At 36.3% G+C, this 19,270-nt stretch overlaps 1 protein-coding gene across 1 annotated transcript in view; it reads right to left on the reverse strand.

The window, feature by feature from the left end:
• The window catches only part of ATR (ATR serine/threonine kinase), a 119,249-nt gene that overhangs the window by 88,362 nt on the left and 11,617 nt on the right, over nt 1–19,270 (reverse strand). Inside the window, exons 6-17 of the mRNA XM_027875875.1 lie at nt 18,727–18,912; nt 14,364–14,572; nt 13,177–13,329; nt 12,787–12,985; nt 12,289–12,551; nt 11,003–11,193; nt 10,808–10,908; nt 9,887–10,058; nt 9,241–9,411; nt 7,472–7,666; nt 4,126–4,311; nt 2,409–2,501 (exon numbers count right to left, since the gene is read on the reverse strand). Of these exons, the coding sequence (XP_027731676.1) occupies nt 2,409–2,501; nt 4,126–4,311; nt 7,472–7,666; nt 9,241–9,411; nt 9,887–10,058; nt 10,808–10,908; nt 11,003–11,193; nt 12,289–12,551; nt 12,787–12,985; nt 13,177–13,329; nt 14,364–14,572; nt 18,727–18,912 (2,119 nt within the window). The remainder of the gene's footprint in view (nt 1–2,408; nt 2,502–4,125; nt 4,312–7,471; nt 7,667–9,240; nt 9,412–9,886; nt 10,059–10,807; nt 10,909–11,002; nt 11,194–12,288; nt 12,552–12,786; nt 12,986–13,176; nt 13,330–14,363; nt 14,573–18,726; nt 18,913–19,270) is intronic.

Raw genomic sequence — 19,270 nt, forward strand, 5'->3', positions numbered from 1 at the left:
CACTATAAGAGCTATCAATATCACTTGCCACATATTTATCATTGGTGAACATCTTGTTCCTATGCAGAAAATGCAAGGTCAAATCTTTTCTCAGTACCTTGAACACTCTGACTGTTGATCACTACACAGTCTATACAAAGAATGTATTCTGAAATAACTCTATGATTGTCCTGAATTCAAAACTATTCTCTTTTACATTAAGGAGCTACAAAGAAAAACAGATTTCAATAAAAAAAGGATGAAGACTGCAATATTTGAGCAAGAATACAGTGGTGTTACTTAATATTCTGGTAGTTCCCTTTATTACTTCATTATCAGCTTTTATTAATAATTCCACAATACTATATAGGTTTAGGGCATTTTTATCTCATTTTGTATATAAGAAAATTTGGGCAAGAAAAAACTTTAACTAGACATGCAGAGACAAAGGTAAAAATAGAATTTATTGTTTGGTTCAATTAACCATTTGCTATCTTTTCTGCAAAAATCTCAGTTGAAAAGAGTATTTTCCTTCCTAGGAAACCAGCTAATACTTCTTCTAAAATATCTCTCTAGCCAGCTTTTTATTTAACCTGGTCCTTAATATATTACAGCTGTATATCTCTCTCTTTTTTGCAGCTTCTCGTCAATCCAATCGGACTTTGCACTGCCATAGTATTTCTCCTCTGTACTTTCAAGCATTTTTATAGGGCAACACCATCCCTCCAGACCCTCAGGTTCACAACCTGGGGGTCATCCTGGATTCTTCATATCTTTTACCCCCCATATCCAAGCTGCTGCCAACACCTGTCAATTTCACCTTTTCAATATCTCTCAAATAATGCCCTCTTCTCTCCTCTGACAATGCCAACATTACTGCAGGCCCTTAACATCTCAAACCTGGACTATTGCTTGGTCTGCTGGTAGGCCAGCCTGCCCTATCCCCCTGCTCCAATTCATCCTCCATTCAGCTCCCAAAGTGATTTCCCTAAACATAGGTCTGTCCATGTCAATCCTCTACTTATAAACTCCAATGTCTCCCTGTCACCTCCAGGAGCAAATACAAAGTGCTTCGTTTGGCATTCAAAACCTTTCATAACTTAACCCTCCCCTATCTTTCCAGTCTTCTCACACTTGACTCCCCAACACGTACTCTTCAATCCAGTGACAATGGCCTTCTGGCTGTTCCATGAACAAGACACTCCATTATTCAGCTCTAGGCATTCTCTCTGGCTGTCCCCCATGCCTGTAATGCTTTACTTCCTCCACTTCAACTACTGACCTCCCAGACTTCCTTCAAGTTCCAACCAAAATTCTATCTTCTACAGAAAGCTTTCCTCAACCTCAATTAATTCCAGTGCCTTCCCTCTGTTTATTATTTTATATTTATTCTGTATGTAGCTTGCTTCATATACACTTGTTTTCATGCCATCTATTGTTCTATGTAGGCAGTTAAATGTTGATTGATTTACTATTTCATTCCTTTCCCAAAACCCTGTCAAGGCTTTCTCACTGTCTTGTCCCTTCAAGTTCTCTTCAAACACTTGGCTTCCAAGCACCATACCAGTCAGTTCCATCTTCAGAAATTTATTAAAGACTTACTATGTACCAGGCATTGTACTAAGCACTGGGGACACGCTGAAAGGCAAAAAACACTGTCCCTGCCCTCAAGGCCCTCACAACTAAATAGGGAAGACAAAATAAATATTCATACATACGTACAGGACCCCTACAGAGTAGATGTAAGGTATCCATGCTACATTATTCTTTAGTCAACTTCCATTTCAATCAAGGTAGACTCCTCACTGCTGCTTTCTTCTAAATCTGAATCGATTTTTCCCACAATACAGCAATGACCACTAACACTGACATAGTACTTTAAGGTTTGCAAAGTGCTTTACACATGTTATCTCATTTGATTCTCACAACTTTGGGAGATAGGTGTTACTGTTTTACAACTGAAGACACTGAGGCAAATGGAGGTTAAAAGTGACTTGCCTCTGGTCACCCAGCCTTTAAGTGTCTGAAGCTAGAACTGAACTCAAGTCTTACTGACTCCAGGTCCAGGGCTTTATCCATTGCACCACCTCACTGCCCATGATATACTAAGAATCAGACTTTTACTACTACTTCCACCTTAGTAAGAATGAACATCCTAAATGAATGTTCTTGTTGACTGCTAAATGGAAGTTATAGGTAGGAAGATGCCATTTCATCCACTTAGCCTTGGGTTATTTAGTTAACAGTTTATCTCTACTGATATTGCATATAAAACTCCTTAAAAAAAAAACCTATAAAAACAGGTAATGGCATGTTTATAGCATTCCTTCCATTAAAAGGTCCTACAAATAAAGAGTGTGTCTTCTCTATATTATACATGAAACTCAGCATAATACTACAGCAACACAACATTAAATGAGTACACCTACCATTTTCTTATCTTCAAGGCCCACACTGGAACTTAATAACTGCATGTTAAAAAAGGCCAATATGCCCAGAAGCTTAGGTTGTAGATAATCGGCCTAAGACCAAAATATAAAAAGCTGACATTTAATCATCTATATATAGAATAAAAAGCATAAATCAATAATAACTCATTTAGTTCAAAAAATTGTTTATTTGTACTTTGTTCAATTGAATTACATCAATTCTTTTACCTATTTGGTCACGATCAATTTACTTCCCTCAATGGTGCTTTGGGAGAAATTTGTAAGCGTTAATCCACATTCACAAAATTTCTCTCTAAATCACTCTATGAAGAGAAATTCTTCTTTTTCATTATTTTCATGAAACTAGGGACAAGGGAGGAAAAGTAGGAATGTGGAGTACTGAGGGATGGCTGTACAGGGGAATCATGCTGCTGCTTGAATTGTGGTACCAATGAGCCTTCTCAAGATTAGAGATATTGTCAAGAGAGACTGTCTCAAGACAAGGAAGAGATAAGCTCACTTTCCTATATCTAAAACCCTCTTCAGAATGACACCATAATGGAAAGAAGGTATAGAAGCTTTCTGTCTTTCAAACACCAAAGGACAACTATTCTATGTCACCAAAATTTGAAAGGATAATCAATTTAATGTAAAAAGTACAATTACGAGTATGTCTGCTCATATTTGTGTTTATCAATGCAAACAAATGTGTCACAGAGACAATAACTTCAGAATCTACTTACTTTAAAAATGTTCATCACTATTTCAACTTTGCAATTCTAAAAATCTCCCCTTTACATTAAGCAACAGTTGTAATGAAAGAAAAAAACTAAGATGGTTTGGGTACTGTTTCAGATAAAGAAATACAGAACTGAAAAGATTATTCTATTCTACAGATATAGAAACAAAAACTGAGGCATCAATAAAAAGTTATGGAATGATTTAGGAAACTCTTTAAAAAAGTGGGTTGGCAAACCTAGCTAACCTAACTTCAAATATGGTATTTAAATATCCTTGCACTTCACTTTGGCTGTGTTGTGCTGGCCCACTAAATTAAGCTTACTAAAAAATAATAGCTGACATTTACATTTTACAGATTATGAAACTGAATTTCAAAGAGGTTGAATGACTTATCCATAGTCACATAGTGCTGGCAGTAGAATTCAAACCGAGGACTTCCTAAGTCTGTGTACCACGCTAGAATGACTCTACTTAAATAAATAACATTCATAGCCACATTCAAATGATCAAGGGCTTAAAAATAGGAACTGTAACTTGGTAAGAATTTGAAAGCAGTTTTCAAACCTGAAAAAGTTACCTTTAAAAAAAAAGATAATAATTCTAGGTATATTAAACAGAGCTATGGTTATCATGGTTTGTACTCCTCTGGGGAAAGTATCAGGGAAGGACAGGGAGACAAGTAGAAACTTATTTTTAAAGATCATGCAACAAGTCTACTTCAATCTGAATGAATAAGAGACCTAAATGAGCTTTAACATTTTTGCTTAATGTGAATAATAAAAGAAAAGGGTTTTAAATGATTCAGGTCCATGAATTTTTCAAACAAGCTAGAATATACATTATTATTAATACTTAATCATGAGCACAAGTTAAATGAAGCTTTTTCTGGAAAAAGCCTATCTTGATATTTAAACAAATTTATATTGGAGGCGCAGTATGAAAAGTACAGAAACACGTGAAAACAAAATATTCTTACCATTAGTTCTGGTGATGTAATGTCTTTTGGGCCCTGATATGGATCCTCACTGGAAGCAAATGAAGCCAGTATTGACAAACCATTGAAAACCTGTTGATAGTGTTCTCCAATACGCAATAGTAGCTCATTATGTAATCCTTGGAAATCCTGTCTCAGCAAGCTACCCAATTCGATCTCTGTTTCATTCTAAACACAGAAATAAATTTCTAAATTGTTAACTTCTTACAACTGAGGTTTGCTTTCATGTCAGTGTTGGAAAGATTCATTTTTAGGAGCTATTAATAAATAAAGATACAAAACCAGGTTACCAGAATTATTAGTGATAAATTTTAAGGAAAAGATTTTTTGAATTAGGAAAGAATTTTAATGATTCTCTCATTTTCTTCCCTTTCCCAGACTTCTTGTCTAGGGTGTAGATATTGAAGGAAAGGTGACCTTATATTTCACAGGCTTAATGTCAGCTAGATTTTAAACTAACCTCATTTTCTGAAAAGGACTACAACATGACAATTTAACACTCACAAAAACATATCTCATCATACTATGAGTACCAAGAACCCAGATCCTTAGAGACTACTCTAGGTTATAAAAAGCACTTCAATCAATATTCTTGGAGAAAAGACTGGCTGAAAGTAATTCAACAAAACTCAGCAGATGTTTATTAAGCACCTATTTCAGGCAAGGAACTGGGAATATAAAAACAAAAAAGAAAACATTCCTGCCCAACGAAGCTTTCTGTCTACTCTACTAGCAGGATGCAACACAGATGCATAAATTCAGTTCAGGGAAGGTTTTATAGAGCAAGTGATACCCAAGCCAAGCAAGAGGAGGGTCCTGAAGAAAGAGAGATAAGCATTCTACCTATGACAGATGGCTTATACAGATGCACAAGGGGGGAGACTAAATGCCAAGTTCGAGGAAGTCTCATGAGTCCCTTTTGGCAGGGCTATAGACAGTGTAAAGGGAATCACGTGAGATAGGCTGAAAAGGTGGGTTAGAGTCAAAATATGGAGAGTCCTAAACATAGGGCTGAGGATTTTGTGTTTTCTCTTGAAAGTTTCTGAGCAGGGAAGTGGCACATAAAGGAAACCTACACCTTGGGAAGAATACTCTAGCAGTTGAGCAAAGAGAGAAGGGACTAAAGGTAGTGAGAACACTTAATGATATTAGAGCAATCTAGAAGAAAAGCAGTAAGTGTTGGAAATAAAGGAACGACCCTGTAAGTAGAAATGTGGGGATAGATGCTAAAAATTCTATGGAAATAAAACAGACAAAATTTGACAACCGACTGAACATGGGTGTGAGGGAGAAGAACATGTCAAAAATGATTACAATGTTAGAATCAGAAGTGATTGTGAAAATGGTTCCCCTTGACAGAAATAGGGAAGTTTTCCTTAAAGCAGGAGATAATTGGGGGGGGGGGGCAGAAAAGGGGAGACAGAATGAATTTAATTTTAAACTTAATGAGTTTGAAATACTGTTGGGACAGCCAGGAGATGTCCAACAGGCAACGCAGGACTAAAGTTCAGGATATTATCAAATCTGGGCCCTCAATCATGAATGGCAATACTTTTATCTTCTCCGGTGGAGACTTTATCTCACTTTTCACAGTAACTGCTCCAAATCTTCTCTTTTCTAAAGTCACCTGCACACCTCTACCTCTCCATTCCCTCATAGCAGATAAACTTACCTCACACTTCAGTGAAAAAATTAAAACCATCATCAAGAGCTCCCTAATTACACACTTCAAATCTGCACCATCCCCTATTTTCTTTTCTTTGTTCCAGTCTCAGAGGATGAGGTGACATTTTTCCTTGCTAAAACCAATCCCTCTACTTCTACTTAAGCCCATCACCTCCTATTTCTTCTTGGACACATGTCCCTTTTAAGCACCCTTTCTCTCTCTATAATTTTCAACTTCTCCTTACTGCTGCTTTACAAACACGACTAAGTCTACTTCATTTGACGCTACTATTTCCTCAAGCCACTGTACTCTAGCCCTCTTCCCTTTCACAGTCAACTCTTGGAAAAAATGTCCTCTATACTCAGGGGTTCCACGTTCTCATCTCCCATGCACTTCTCAACACCTTGTAATCTTCCCTATCAATCAACTGAAACTGCTCTCTCCAAGATCACCAAGATTTCTTTACTGCTAATCCAATGGCCTTTTCTCAGAGCTCATCCTTAGCCTTTCTGAAGTGTTTCAAAATGATGATCAAGACCTCATCTTGAATATCCTCTCTTAAAAGTGCAAAATACTATAAAGTAGACAAGAAGAATGAATACTGAGAAAATGTCATTGGATTTAGCAATAAAGAAAACCTTGATGATCTAGAAGAGAGCAGTTTCAGTTGACTGAGGGGTTGAGAAGATTGCAAGGGGTTGATAAATGGACAGATACTTTCTCCTCTCTGGGTTATCATGATACTAATCTGTGAGATTGATCCTGCTCAGACTCCTTTGCAGGATCTTCATCGATGTCTCACCCCACTATACCCCAAGACTCTATCCTGGCTTCTCTTTCTTTCTCTATACTTTTCCTCAATGATCTCATCAACTACCAATGATTCAACTCTTATTTCTAAGAAGATTGATTTCCAAAACTATATATCCAGCCCCTATCTCTCACCTGAGCTTTAGTCCCCATTTCTAATTGGCTGCTAGACATCTTCCCATGGATGTTCCATAGACATCTCAAACTTAGTATCTCAAAATAGGGCTCCTTACCTTTTCTCCTAAGCCCAACCTTCCTCCCAACTCCCTTTCTTTTGTCAAGTAGATTACCATTTTTACAGTCACCCAGGTTCACAAGGCAGGCATTATTCTTGAATCTTCACTCTTACTCCCCCTTCCTAGCCAATCAGTTGACAAGTCCTACTGATTTTCCCTCCAAAACACCTTCTTTCCACCTATACTACAACCACCCTAACTCAGGCTCCCATTCCCTTTCATTTGGCTTCTTCTAACTGCCACTAAATTGGTTTCCTTATCTCACTCTCTCTTCTTTCTAATCCAACCTCCCCACAATTGGCAAACTGATGCTCCCAAAATGTAGGTCTGATCATATTATTCCTCTACACAAGAAGTTATGGTGGTTCCCCACTGTCTTCTGGATAAAATACAAACTCCTCTATTTAGCATTTAAAGCACTTCAAACTCTGGCTTCAGCCTACCTCTCCAGGCAAATTACACATTACAGACTGAGACAAAGATTTAAACAGTATATAATAGTTGGGGTCATTCTTCTAGTATCTACATTTTGTTTCTCTCCATTTCCTTACCCAAAAGACCTCCTCTAATACTGTTTTAATGATAACTATAAAATATCTGACAAATATCAAATTACCTGGAGGTAATGAAGTGCACGTTCCAGTTCATCTTTGGAGCAAGAACAGACCAAGTGGGAAAAGATGTATTTGAAGTTATTTATTAATATCTCTCTACGGTTTACATTTAATTGTTTTCCTATTGTTCGAATAAGGGCAGAAGCTGCTGGACTTGCTTTGGCAGCAAGGTCAGGTAACAGAACTTGTAATGTCCTCTGAAGAAAGAAATAAAAAAACACATTTATTTACATGGTAGAATTTCTGGATATTATGTACACTAACGTATTTTGTGCTGACCCAAGCTCCTATGTTAAGTTCAAGTTAAGTTAGAGTGCTGTTGAGATGCCATGGGGAGATGTCCAGGAGGAAATGCCAGACTAGAATTCATGATGTTATCTAATCTGGCCTTCACTGCTACACACCAATCCTTTCATCTTTCTCTGACTCTATCTCACTCTTCATAGCAATTGTTCAAAGCCTTCTTTTCTCTCAAGTTACCTGTATACTTTCAACTTATATCTGAAATGGAAAATGTTTAGATAACTAGATAAAACGATTTTACTTTTTTTACCCAACTGTTTTAGACTGTGAAAAGCTAACTTACTAAACTATAATTAAGAACAATTGTTCTACAATTTCTAATGAGATTCCCAATTTTAGAATTCTCTGATACTACAGAGTCTAACTTAAGAACTTTTATATTGCTATTCCTCTTTAGAAGGATATAGAGTGAGGATAATTTGGTTACAGTAGAAACTGTGGAAGCTTCCTAAGGACCCTCTTATTCTCTTGTGAGGCTACATATTACAAAATATATTACTTTTGTCTGAGGTCCTCAGGGGTCTAATCTGAATGAGAAACCGTACAGTCTTTAACTATCAATTCCAAAAAAATGTCCTATGCTACAGTTCCTAATTTCATTATCAGAACTCATAATGGTTCTTATATTCAATCAGTCAGGAAGGGCACATCACTTAGCCTCTCTATACCTCAGTTTCCCCATTTATAAAATGAAGGAGTCAGACATCTGTTTCTGTCTTACTGTGGAGTAGTGCCATTTGTTTGTGAATACTATAAACTGTAATTAGAAGTGGCTTAGGTTTGAGTCACTTCAACTCTTAAACTATTACTTAATTTTTTGTCACTCTACATGAATGGTAAACTCCCTGAAGATAAGGACCTTATATAATATTTCTTTGTATTTCTCACAGCACTAAGCACTCAACAAACATTTAGTAGATAATAACAGTAACAGTAATCAGCTGCTGCTGATGACAACAATGGTTATAGCTAGCATTTATGTAGTACTTACTATATGTCAGGCACTGTACTAGGCACTCTACAAATATCTCACAACAACCCTGAAAAGTGTTATTAGCTCCATTTTGCAGTTGAGGAAACAGAGGCAGAAGTTAAGTCACTTGCCCAAGGTCACACAGCTAGTCAAGGGCCTGAAGCTGAATCTGATCTCAGGTCTTCCTGACGGCCACTGAATCTCCTAAATGCCTAGCTTACTAAGTGGATGAATGTTGCAGTGGAAAGCCATAAGACAGTTAACCACTCAGCCTGTAATCCCGAACAATATGAATTTAGGTTCCTTAGTGTACCTTACTTGCCCAAATCAAAGTTACAAGAAAATGCATGAAATTCAGAATTCTGAGTAAGATTAAGTTTTTATGGATATATACATATGACCAGTTTAAAAACAACAAAGAAAATCAAAACAAAAAGAGAATGAATAACAGAATAAAAACAGTCAATTAAAAATAAACCATATTTTGCAACTTACAGTAAGGAACAGATTACTATCAGTAAAATCAAAAACATTGGAAATTTCAGATAAGATATTTCGTGTCATTTCCTGCTGCCGAGTAACATCTTGCTTTCTTATCTCGGTGTTCTGACATGGAGTGTTGGGGAGTGCTATCTTCTGGCTGGAATGGAGGGATTCCACCAAAAACTAGAACATAAACAATTTAAATATCAGTTTCTATCACTAGAAGGAAAATTTCTATCACAGAAAAAAAAACAACCCATGATGTTTACAAGCTTGAATTCTTGGACATGAATTGATTCAATAAGAAAAGCAAGCCATGATACCATGGGAAAAACTAATTTTTCCCCCTCTAAAACCACCATAAAACAAAGGTATCACCTAACAATAAAAAGCAAGGCTGCTCAATGGCAGAGAAAGTAATGAAAGGGAAAATACATTAAATCATCATGAATTTGTACTTATGTACATTCTTGTACACATAACTATGTATCTGGGTATCTTTATAGCTATTGTGATATAAAGTGGCAGTATTTTAGCACTAAATGGAATTCCACTTTTAAAGAAAACAAGCTAAACTTACACTGCAGGCAATGTGCTTCTTATAGATAGCACAAAGCAGGGTTGCTCCTCCATATGCAACAAGAATATTGGCTCTTACCTGGCAGATAGGTTTCTTGTACTGGCTGAAAAAGGTTTGCAGTTTAACACATTTGGCCGCAGCTAATGCTCTGATTTCTGTGTATGCTGCTCCAGAAATAGATGGTGATTTGGACAACAAACAATGCAATAGGTGCAAGAGTGCAAAAGGCACCAAATCCCCTTTTGCCGCCCTTAAAAGATGAAAGATTTTATTAATGTCTCAAGTTTTATAAATGTAGAGTTCCCTCCAAATAAACCTATCTTCCCATAAAGTTTTTCTCAGAAGGGTTTTCACATATAATACAACCAGGAAAAATTAGTGAAGTATAAATTTATCAATAAAGTTATCCCTTCATATGTAATAGTGGACACATTTCCAGTTTTGGAACAAAGGCTTTTTTCTTTATTAGATTATATGCTTCATGGATTACATTAACAGAAACCAATCATTCTTTAATTATTTGCCATTAATTCAATGTTAAATATTAACTACATCTTGGTTAATGGAAACTAATGCATATAGAAATCACACATTTTATAAAAAAAAAAAGAAATCATATATGTTATAAAGGGTAACATAAAGATGCTTAAGAACTGAGATCAGGGAATAGGGGACAAGCAGTGATGTAATGGATTTGAATCCTAGCTTTGCCACTTACTAACTCTGTGACTCTGGGCAAGGCCTCAGTTTCCTATTTTTTAAATGAAGTAGTTGCACTAGGTGACCTCTAAGGAGCCTTCTAGCTCTAAATCTATGATCTCACAAGCCAGAAATACAATAAGGGATAAAGAACACGGCTACCTGAAAAGTTTAGTCTATGACAACCTTGTTATGTTGGCAAAATAGCATTTTGTTATGTTTGATATAGGGCAAAATATAGCAAAATGTCATGAATTTAGAGGGAAATAAGTAACAATGCAAATATGTAGTCAAATATACCTTCCAATATCCCCTGTTGTAAGAATCAAGGTATCCTTCAACTCATTATTTCTTGACATTTGAGCATGTGTATACGCCTCTCTCATTCTCAAGACAAAAAGCTGTTAACAACAAAAATATGTTCAATAACTTATTAAAGGTGTTTTATAGAACAAGATTTTTAGTAATGACAATGTTAAGAAATTAAAAGTCGACCTCTTTTATAAATCCATCTTCGGAGTCCAAGGATTCCAATAAATATCTGATGTTTCCACTAAAAGCCATTCTCACATCCTTGTCTGGGTCCTCCATTAAATTTAATAACGTGCCAAGGACTACTTTTACATCTGCTTCATCTTCCCGAAAATTGAGGTGCTTACAAAGATGAGGCAGATTATCTATGAAGGCTGAAAGGTAAAACATATATAACATCTAATTAACACATTTTAAAACATATAAGGAATATTATGTCAATGTTTCAATGAACAAAATACAGTACAGTACAAATTTTAAGTTCACTTTTAATCATAACAAGAAGGAATGAAAAAGCCTTTATAATATTCCACATTTATATTGGAATAAGAACCTCCCAATAATAAGTTCATTATATCAGCTATTTTTCATTTGATCAGTCCAGTGTTCAATGGCTCAGTCAAAAAATAAGTTACAATAAATAATGAACATTGGTATATAGCATTATCCAAAGAGCTTCAAAATCTCATATTTCAATGCATTGCAATAAGACAAAACTATTTCCAATTTCTCAATTTCCAAAATTTATTCCTTTTGGTGTTGCAGGGGATAGGATGCTGGACTCGGGAGTCAGCAAGACCTGAGTTCAAATCCTGCCTCAAACAGGTTGCAAACTTTTTCAGCTTCACTTTCTTCATTTGTAAAATGAATTTGTAAAAAACAAAACAAAAAAAAAAACCAAACCTACTTCATGGGTTTGTTGTGAGGACCAAAGAAGATCATCGATGTAAAGTGCTCTGCAAACCTTAAAACAATATAAACTATTATAATGCTGTTGTAAGATTTAATTTAGCAAATCCTTCGTGTAAGGAAGCTAAAAGTGAATGATTGATACAGTCACTGACAAACTGTGTGACTATGAGGTTTTCTTCAGTTTAATTCAAATGAATAACCTGTGAGCCCAATACTTTGGCTAAGTCTGACCTTCATTTTCCTCATTTATAAACTGAGGAACTTCACTACCTACTTTACTGGGTTACTGTGACAAACATACTTTTATACTGTATGTTTTATAATGTGAGGTTATTTTATTTCAAAGTAGTAGTAGATGTACTAGCAGTACTGGTAAAATAATGATGAATTTAATGGTAATAAGCATCATGACCTGAAAAGCAGTTTTTTAGTTTTGTGAAATGTACATTTAAAACCTTTGCTAAAATTCTTATTCATTTGCTCTGATGCAATTTTTTTTCAAGCCCCACTGGCCCAAGATGATTTCAAACTAGACAATAAAACACATCAACACTTACCCAATTTTACTGGACTAGGAACTTTTTTTTTCAGCAAGAAAAGGATTGGCTTGCAGATAGAAGCTTTCAGGAGAGAAAATGACTGTTCACAATCAGAAGCAACTGTGAGGTTCTTACAGAAGATGCCAACATTTCCATCCTCAGAGAGAGGTTCTGTTAAAGGACTTTTCCACTCAAATGGGCCACAAAGAGTACAAATCAGCTGTCCAAGTATAGTGGCAAATGCTTTTTTGACAGCACCCAAATCGTCTTTGACTTTATCTCTGTATTTAAGAAAAAAAAATTATCTTTCTGGATATTTACTTTTGGCCTAGTCAGGAATATTAAAATAATCATTTGCATCAAGACATTCAATCAGGAAGAGGCTATCGTAAAAAAAGCATAGATTTTCAAATTAAAAGTTGCTATCCCCTCTGCATTATCATCAACAAACATTTATCAAGTACCTTAAAAATGTTAATTAAACTACAGAATCTAAATGAATAAAATAATACATACATGAGAATCTTGGGAACTCTCTTGTAAGAATTTTTACTCCGCTGATGCAACAAGATAGAGAATCCTCTAACACAACTAGCACGAATTATTTCATGAGAGCTTTGCATTGCCCAATAATACACTGCTGTTCTCCATTCAAGACAAATATCTCTCGGGAACAAAGTCAGAAGGTATATACACTGTGACTGTGCCTGGGGTGCTAAAAAGATGAAGTTTATTGAACAATGTTTCCTATAACATTAATTCTAAATACTTGTTGCAACATTTGGTATAAGTTTATCTAATATAAGTAAAGGCAGTATCCTAAAATTAAAATATAGTATTATATACTTTAAGAAAAAACTGATATTAAGGACAGCAAAGGAGACACAACTTTATCTGTACACTTACAGAAACTATCTGAAATACTTTGGCTCAGGGCCAAAAGATCAGTGCCAAATGTGGTCAGTTTTAAAGAAGGGTCTTCAGAGTGGCTATAAATCCATGGAAGTGATAACATTCCACACAAATCCTCCAGAATCTTATCTTCAAATGGAGTTTTTACTAAAAAAAACATACAATAGGTAATTAATTGCATTTCAATCTTTATTATATCTCTAAAGTTTTTTTTAATAAACATATGTATTGTATAACAACATAAAATGGATTTCTGTATAAATGAATTTTAGTTGTGTCAGAAAAGTCTGATGTCTAGTTTTGGGGTGGAGATAACTCTGGTTTCTCAAAGACTAAGCTACCAAATTATGACAGGTCTTACACCAAGCTAGAAAACTTCTACGTATCGACCTGATGAAAGGCATGCATGTCATTCAAGAACATCTGAGCTAAGTTCCAAGAGGTTCCTGATTGATGAATTTTCAGACATATCAACTCCTAAAGACAGCCTACACAAACCAATGAAATCAGAGGTCTTTGAATTAAAAGAATCTATTTTATACACATTGTGAGAAAAGTTAAATCAAAATATTTCACCAACAGGAATACAGGGCTAAGGAACTACTTTTAATCATTTATACAAAGGATAGCAGAATAAATAAAACAGAAAACCTAAGAAACACATTTGTGCATTCCAAAGAAATGTAAATTGCAAGGGACTTAGCTATTCTCAGTAATACAATGATCCAAAAGAGTCCAGAGGATATGAAATGAAAAATGCTATCCACCTCCAGAGAAAGAACTGATGGAGTCTAAATGCAGATCAAAGCATATTTTTTCTTTCTTTTTTTTTCCCGGTTTTTTTTTTTGGTCATGTTTCACAACATGACTAACATGGAAATATGCTTTGCACGAGAGTTCATGTAACCTATATCAAATTGTTGGTCTTCTCAATTGGGGGTGGGTGGGAGAAGGAAGGAAGGAAGCATGGAGAGAATTTGGAACTCAAAATTTTTAAGAAAATATTAAAAATTGTTTTTACATGTAATTGGGGGAAATAAAATATTAAATCATCAAAAAATTAAAAAATAAAGCTATGTGAATTTAAACTTGAGATACTAGTAACTCTGCAGGAATGCTTACTATATATTGATTTCATTTTTAAAGGTTTTTCCAGTTTGATGATTATTTCCATAACTTACCTTGCATATAAAACAAAGCATCAAATATTTTCAGCAATCTATCAATCACTGGTTCCAGATTAGGCTTCTGAACAGATTCCAATAAACATCTACATATCTTAAGCACTCTTGTGATAAAATCCAGAGACAGCCAGGTTATTTGTACATTCGACACTAAATCTGAAGACCTCATCTTATGTTTAAGGGGAGTGACGTTATAATTAAGGTTGCTATAAAAGAAAAATAAAAGATATCAGAATAAAATCTTGTTTGATAATGTTCAAAACCAGTATTCCAGTAAAAACAAAAGCAATGATAACACTTCAAAATTATTCTGTACCTAGTTCATTCTAATCACAACGGGAGGCCAACATAAACATGCAAATGTGCTAGTTATGTCAAATGTAATCATTTTAAAGCTAGGCTTTCTGTCTATGTTTAGGTCTTAAGCAGGTCTGTTACTCTGTTTACAGAGCACAATTAGTAGCAGTTTCATGTTTAGGGAACAAGATGAATGCAGAGGGTGTGAGGGGAGAAAAGTGTAGGAAGGCAAATATGAAATAAGGCTGAGTTAGTTTGTAGCCAGATGTGAATGTCCTTCAACGTGCTACTGTTGAACTGCCTGTCCCTTCTACTATGGGCTTTGAAATACATTTTTATAATAAATTTTCTTTCATACTAAATTTGTTCCTTTCTAACTCCTCCCATATTCTGGCACTTACTGAGACCTGGCTCCTCGCTGACAACATTGCATCCTTGGCCTTTTCCAGGACTGGATGCACTCTCCCTCATATATCCTTAATCCTTGGTAATGGCAGGGGAATCAGAACTCCCCTTAATCCCCATTGCCAGTTCCAGATTCTCCCTCCACCATCATCTCTCCAAGAACTCAGCCCCCGACTCAGTTTCTGTCTACCACAACTCCTGCCCTCATGAGGAGACTTCAAAATGCACGATGATACTCCCTCAAATACCCTAACTTAGCAGTTTCTCAATCTACTCAATTCCTATGGCTTTCAACGCTATGCCATCTCAGCTACAGAGTTAGATGGTGTCATCTTAGATTGTGTCATCATTCCAACTGTTCTACATTTATGTTCATGAACTCTGAACTTCCTTTAGTTGATCATAATCCTTCAACATTCTATCTTTCCCTATGCCTTATGATCCCTAACCCTGTAGGGATTCCTTTCTCACCATGACCTTCATTCCTTCCACCCCTCAGTTCTCTTTCAGGCCACCAATCATGCACTAGATACACTCTCCTCCTTTCCCTATCTCAGCCCCTTGGTGAACCAGTTTACCTCTCCACTATTTTTTACCCTGAAATCCCTTGTCCCTTTGTCCTATCGTGTCTTACCAAACCCCACAACCCTAGAAAATTCCACTATCCTCCTTTCACTCCTATTTATGTGCTGCTGAAAGGAGCAGGAGAAAATCATGAAACCATGATTACCTCCAGACTCACACTTCCAACTGCTTATTAGACATCTCAAACTTACTGTGCCATAGAAATCTTAAATTTAACTAGTCCAAAATGAACTCATTAAGCCATATTCTTTTCCAAACTTTCTTTTTACTGCTGAAGGCACTTGGCATCCTCCCCGCCACCCAGATTCACGCCCTAGATGTCATCCTTGATTCCTTACACTCTTTCACTCCCCCCAAACATCCGGTCTGTTGCCAAGTTATGAAGATTCTACCTTCTCAACATCGTATATGGACTCTTCTCTCCCATGTCACTATCACCACCTTAGTGCAGCCTCTTACCACTTCACACCTGCACTACTGCAACAGTCTTCTGTGTGGCCTTCTTCAAATCTTTATCTACTCTAGTCCATCCTCCCATTAAAGGACAGGTCTAACTTTGTCACTCCCCTATTCAATAAATGGCAGTGACTAATCTCATCAATATAAAGTTCTCTGTTTGGCTTTTAAAGTCTTTTATAACCTGGTCCTTTACCACCTTTCCTATCTTCTTATATCTTACTCCCCAATATAACATGTACTCTTCAATCCCGTGATTCTAGGCTTCTTACTGTTCCCTGAACAAGACTGGCTTTCCTTCCTGCTTAGAATTCTCTTCCTCCTCACTTCTACCTCCCAGTTTTCTTTAAAATCTCAACTAAAATCCCACTTTTTATAAGAAGCCTTTCCCAGTCCTCTTTAATGTTAGTGTCTTCTCTCTGAGGTTATCTGCAGTTTATCTTGTAGGTATCTTATTTTCACATAGTTGTTTACATGTTGTCTCCTATTAGATTATGAACTTTTTGAAGGCAGACGCTACCTTTTACTTCTCTTATTATCTACAGAAGTTAGCACAGTGCTTGGTAAAACATGCTTCTTGACTTAACTTGTTGACCTGCTTGGGTCCAACACAAATCTGATATATAAATTCAAACGGGCCTTCACTGCAGCAAGGCAATCCTTTTATATCATCCCATTCACCAAAGAGGTCATTCTAAACCTTCTGATCTCTCCTTAAGCCTTCCACTACACTCCTTCTCCCCACAATCTCAGTTGAGAACCTTACTTCTTACTTTATTGAAAAAAAAATGAAGCCATTAGCCAAGTTTCCCCTTCTCCCCCTTCCTCATTTCATATCCTTCAAGATATTTTCTCCCACTATTTCCTTCTTCACCTTGAAGAGGCGGCCTTCACCTTGCCAAAGGCATCTTATCTACCTGGACCCTCAATCCCATCCCTTCTCTTCTTCTCCAGCAGATTGAACCCATTATCTAATCTTCGATCTCTCCCTATCTACTGTCTACAAATATGGTTATGTCTTCCCATACTTAAAAGCCCCTGCTCAATGTGACCAAGTCCACTAGCTATGACACTATTTATCTTCTCCCCTTCTCAGCTAATGTCCTTGAGAAAGCCATCCACAATAGGTACCTCCATTTCCTTTTCCCTCACTCTTCTGTACCCTCTGTAGTCTTGCTTCTGAACTTATCATTCAAGTCTACTCGTCTTTTCTCAATTCTCATCCTTCTTGACCTCTCTGAAGCACGTGACACTGCTGCCCACCTTTTATTTCCTCTCTAGATTTTCATGATGCTATTCCTTATTGTTTTTTTTCCTACTATCTGACTACTCCTCAGTCTCGTTTACTGGATCTCCATTAAAGTCATGACAATTAACTGTGTGGCTGTCCCCTCAAGGATTTGTTGGGCCCTCTTTTCTTTCCTCTATATTCTCTCGATTGGTGAAAGTTAGGGTGAGAGAGAGGGAAGAATTGAGGGTCATCCAGGGTTTTTGAACCTTAGTAATTGGGAAGATGATGATATCATAAAAACAAATGAGGAAGGTTGAATGGAATTAAAGGAAAGATAATAAGTTGAGTTTTAGACAGGCTGAGTTTAAGGTAGATATGTGCAATAGGCAGTTGCCAATATGGGACCTGGATTCATGGGAAAGGTTAGGGATGGACAGATTTAAGTTCAATTAAACAATCATTCATATACATGTAAAAATTGAACCTACTAGATTAAATAAGGTAACAAGAGAGAAAAAAGGAACCAGAGTAGATCTTTAGGGGGCACCTATATTTATAGGGTAGGAGAAAGATGAACTAAAGACCAAGAAGGTCGTGCAGATAAGAGGAAAAAAAACAAGAAAAAAAGCAGTGTTACAGAAAACAAAGGAGGATATAGTATCCAGGAGGAGGGAGAGGTCAACAGTGTCAAAAGTTATAGTAAAGTACAAGGGGAGGGCAGCTAGCAAGTACAGCGGATAGAGTGCCAGGCCTGGAGTCAGGAAGACCTGAGTTCAAATCTGGCCTCAGACACTTACTAGCTGTGTGACCCTGGGCAAGTCACTTCACCCTGTTTGCCTCAGTTTCCTCATATGTAAAACAAGCTGGAGAAGGAAATGGCAAACCACTCCAGTCTTTGCCAAGAAAACTGCAAATGGGGACACGAAGAGCTGGACACAACTGAAACGACTGAACAACAATAAAAAACAACAAAGAAGAAGGAGAATTTAAAGAAGGTCATTCTATTTAGCAGTTAAGAGATCACTGGTAGCTTTGAAGAGCAGTTACAGTAGAGCACTGTGGTTGGAAGCCACACTGTAAGGGACTAAGATGTAGGTAGTGAAAAACTCTGCTACTAACTAGCTGTGAAACTTTAGGCAAATCATTTTACATCTCTGGGCCTCACTTGTCTTAATCTTCAAAAAGATATAGCTAACTTAGATAACTTTTAAAGTACCTTTCAGCTCTAAAATTCAACAACATATAATCAATCAATAGAGGCGTTGTACGATACAGATAACCTCAATGAAATGAGCAAATGAGTCCTCCTAATAAGATCTCTTAAATGCAAGGTAAATTTATCAATCATAGGCCAGGACCCCAGAAGTTACCCTAAATTATTTTTACCAGATTTGCGGAGAACAGTGAACAGTACACAGAGCAGTCAACTGCAAAGTGACAACAATTCCTTCTAATGTCTGAATTATGGGGCTTTCCATACTATTTTGCTCAAGTAGAACGAGAAGAGATTCAGCTTTCTTGATCAGTGCATTCCACAACTTGTTCTTTTCATTCATGTCCACATGCTTAATTCTATAATTAATAATAATTATTTCAGAATACTTTCATTCAAGTAGAAATGCAGTTCAAATAATTTAAACATAAAAATATAGAAAGTGTTCAATAGTAAAATATATACTCAACTAGGTTTATAGCAAAAAATAATTGCTGGTCTAGTATTTGTCTTAACACTGCTTAAAGGAAATAATATCTTACATGATGGTGAATTTCATAAATTACTAGTCTATAAAGTAATCTCATGGCTTTAAGTATTTTGAAAAGAAAAACTAAACAGAGACTGGGAAGATCTGCACAATCACTATAAATATCTGTAGTCAAATTGACTCAGTTTCAACCTTACAGTAAGTATGAATGAAAAAGCATTCCTTTA

The sequence above is a fragment of the Vombatus ursinus genome, unplaced genomic scaffold (assembly GCF_900497805.2).
Source record: "Vombatus ursinus unplaced genomic scaffold, bare-nosed wombat genome assembly UNPS02014810.1, whole genome shotgun sequence".
Classification (NCBI taxonomy): domain Eukaryota; kingdom Metazoa; phylum Chordata; class Mammalia; order Diprotodontia; family Vombatidae; genus Vombatus; species Vombatus ursinus.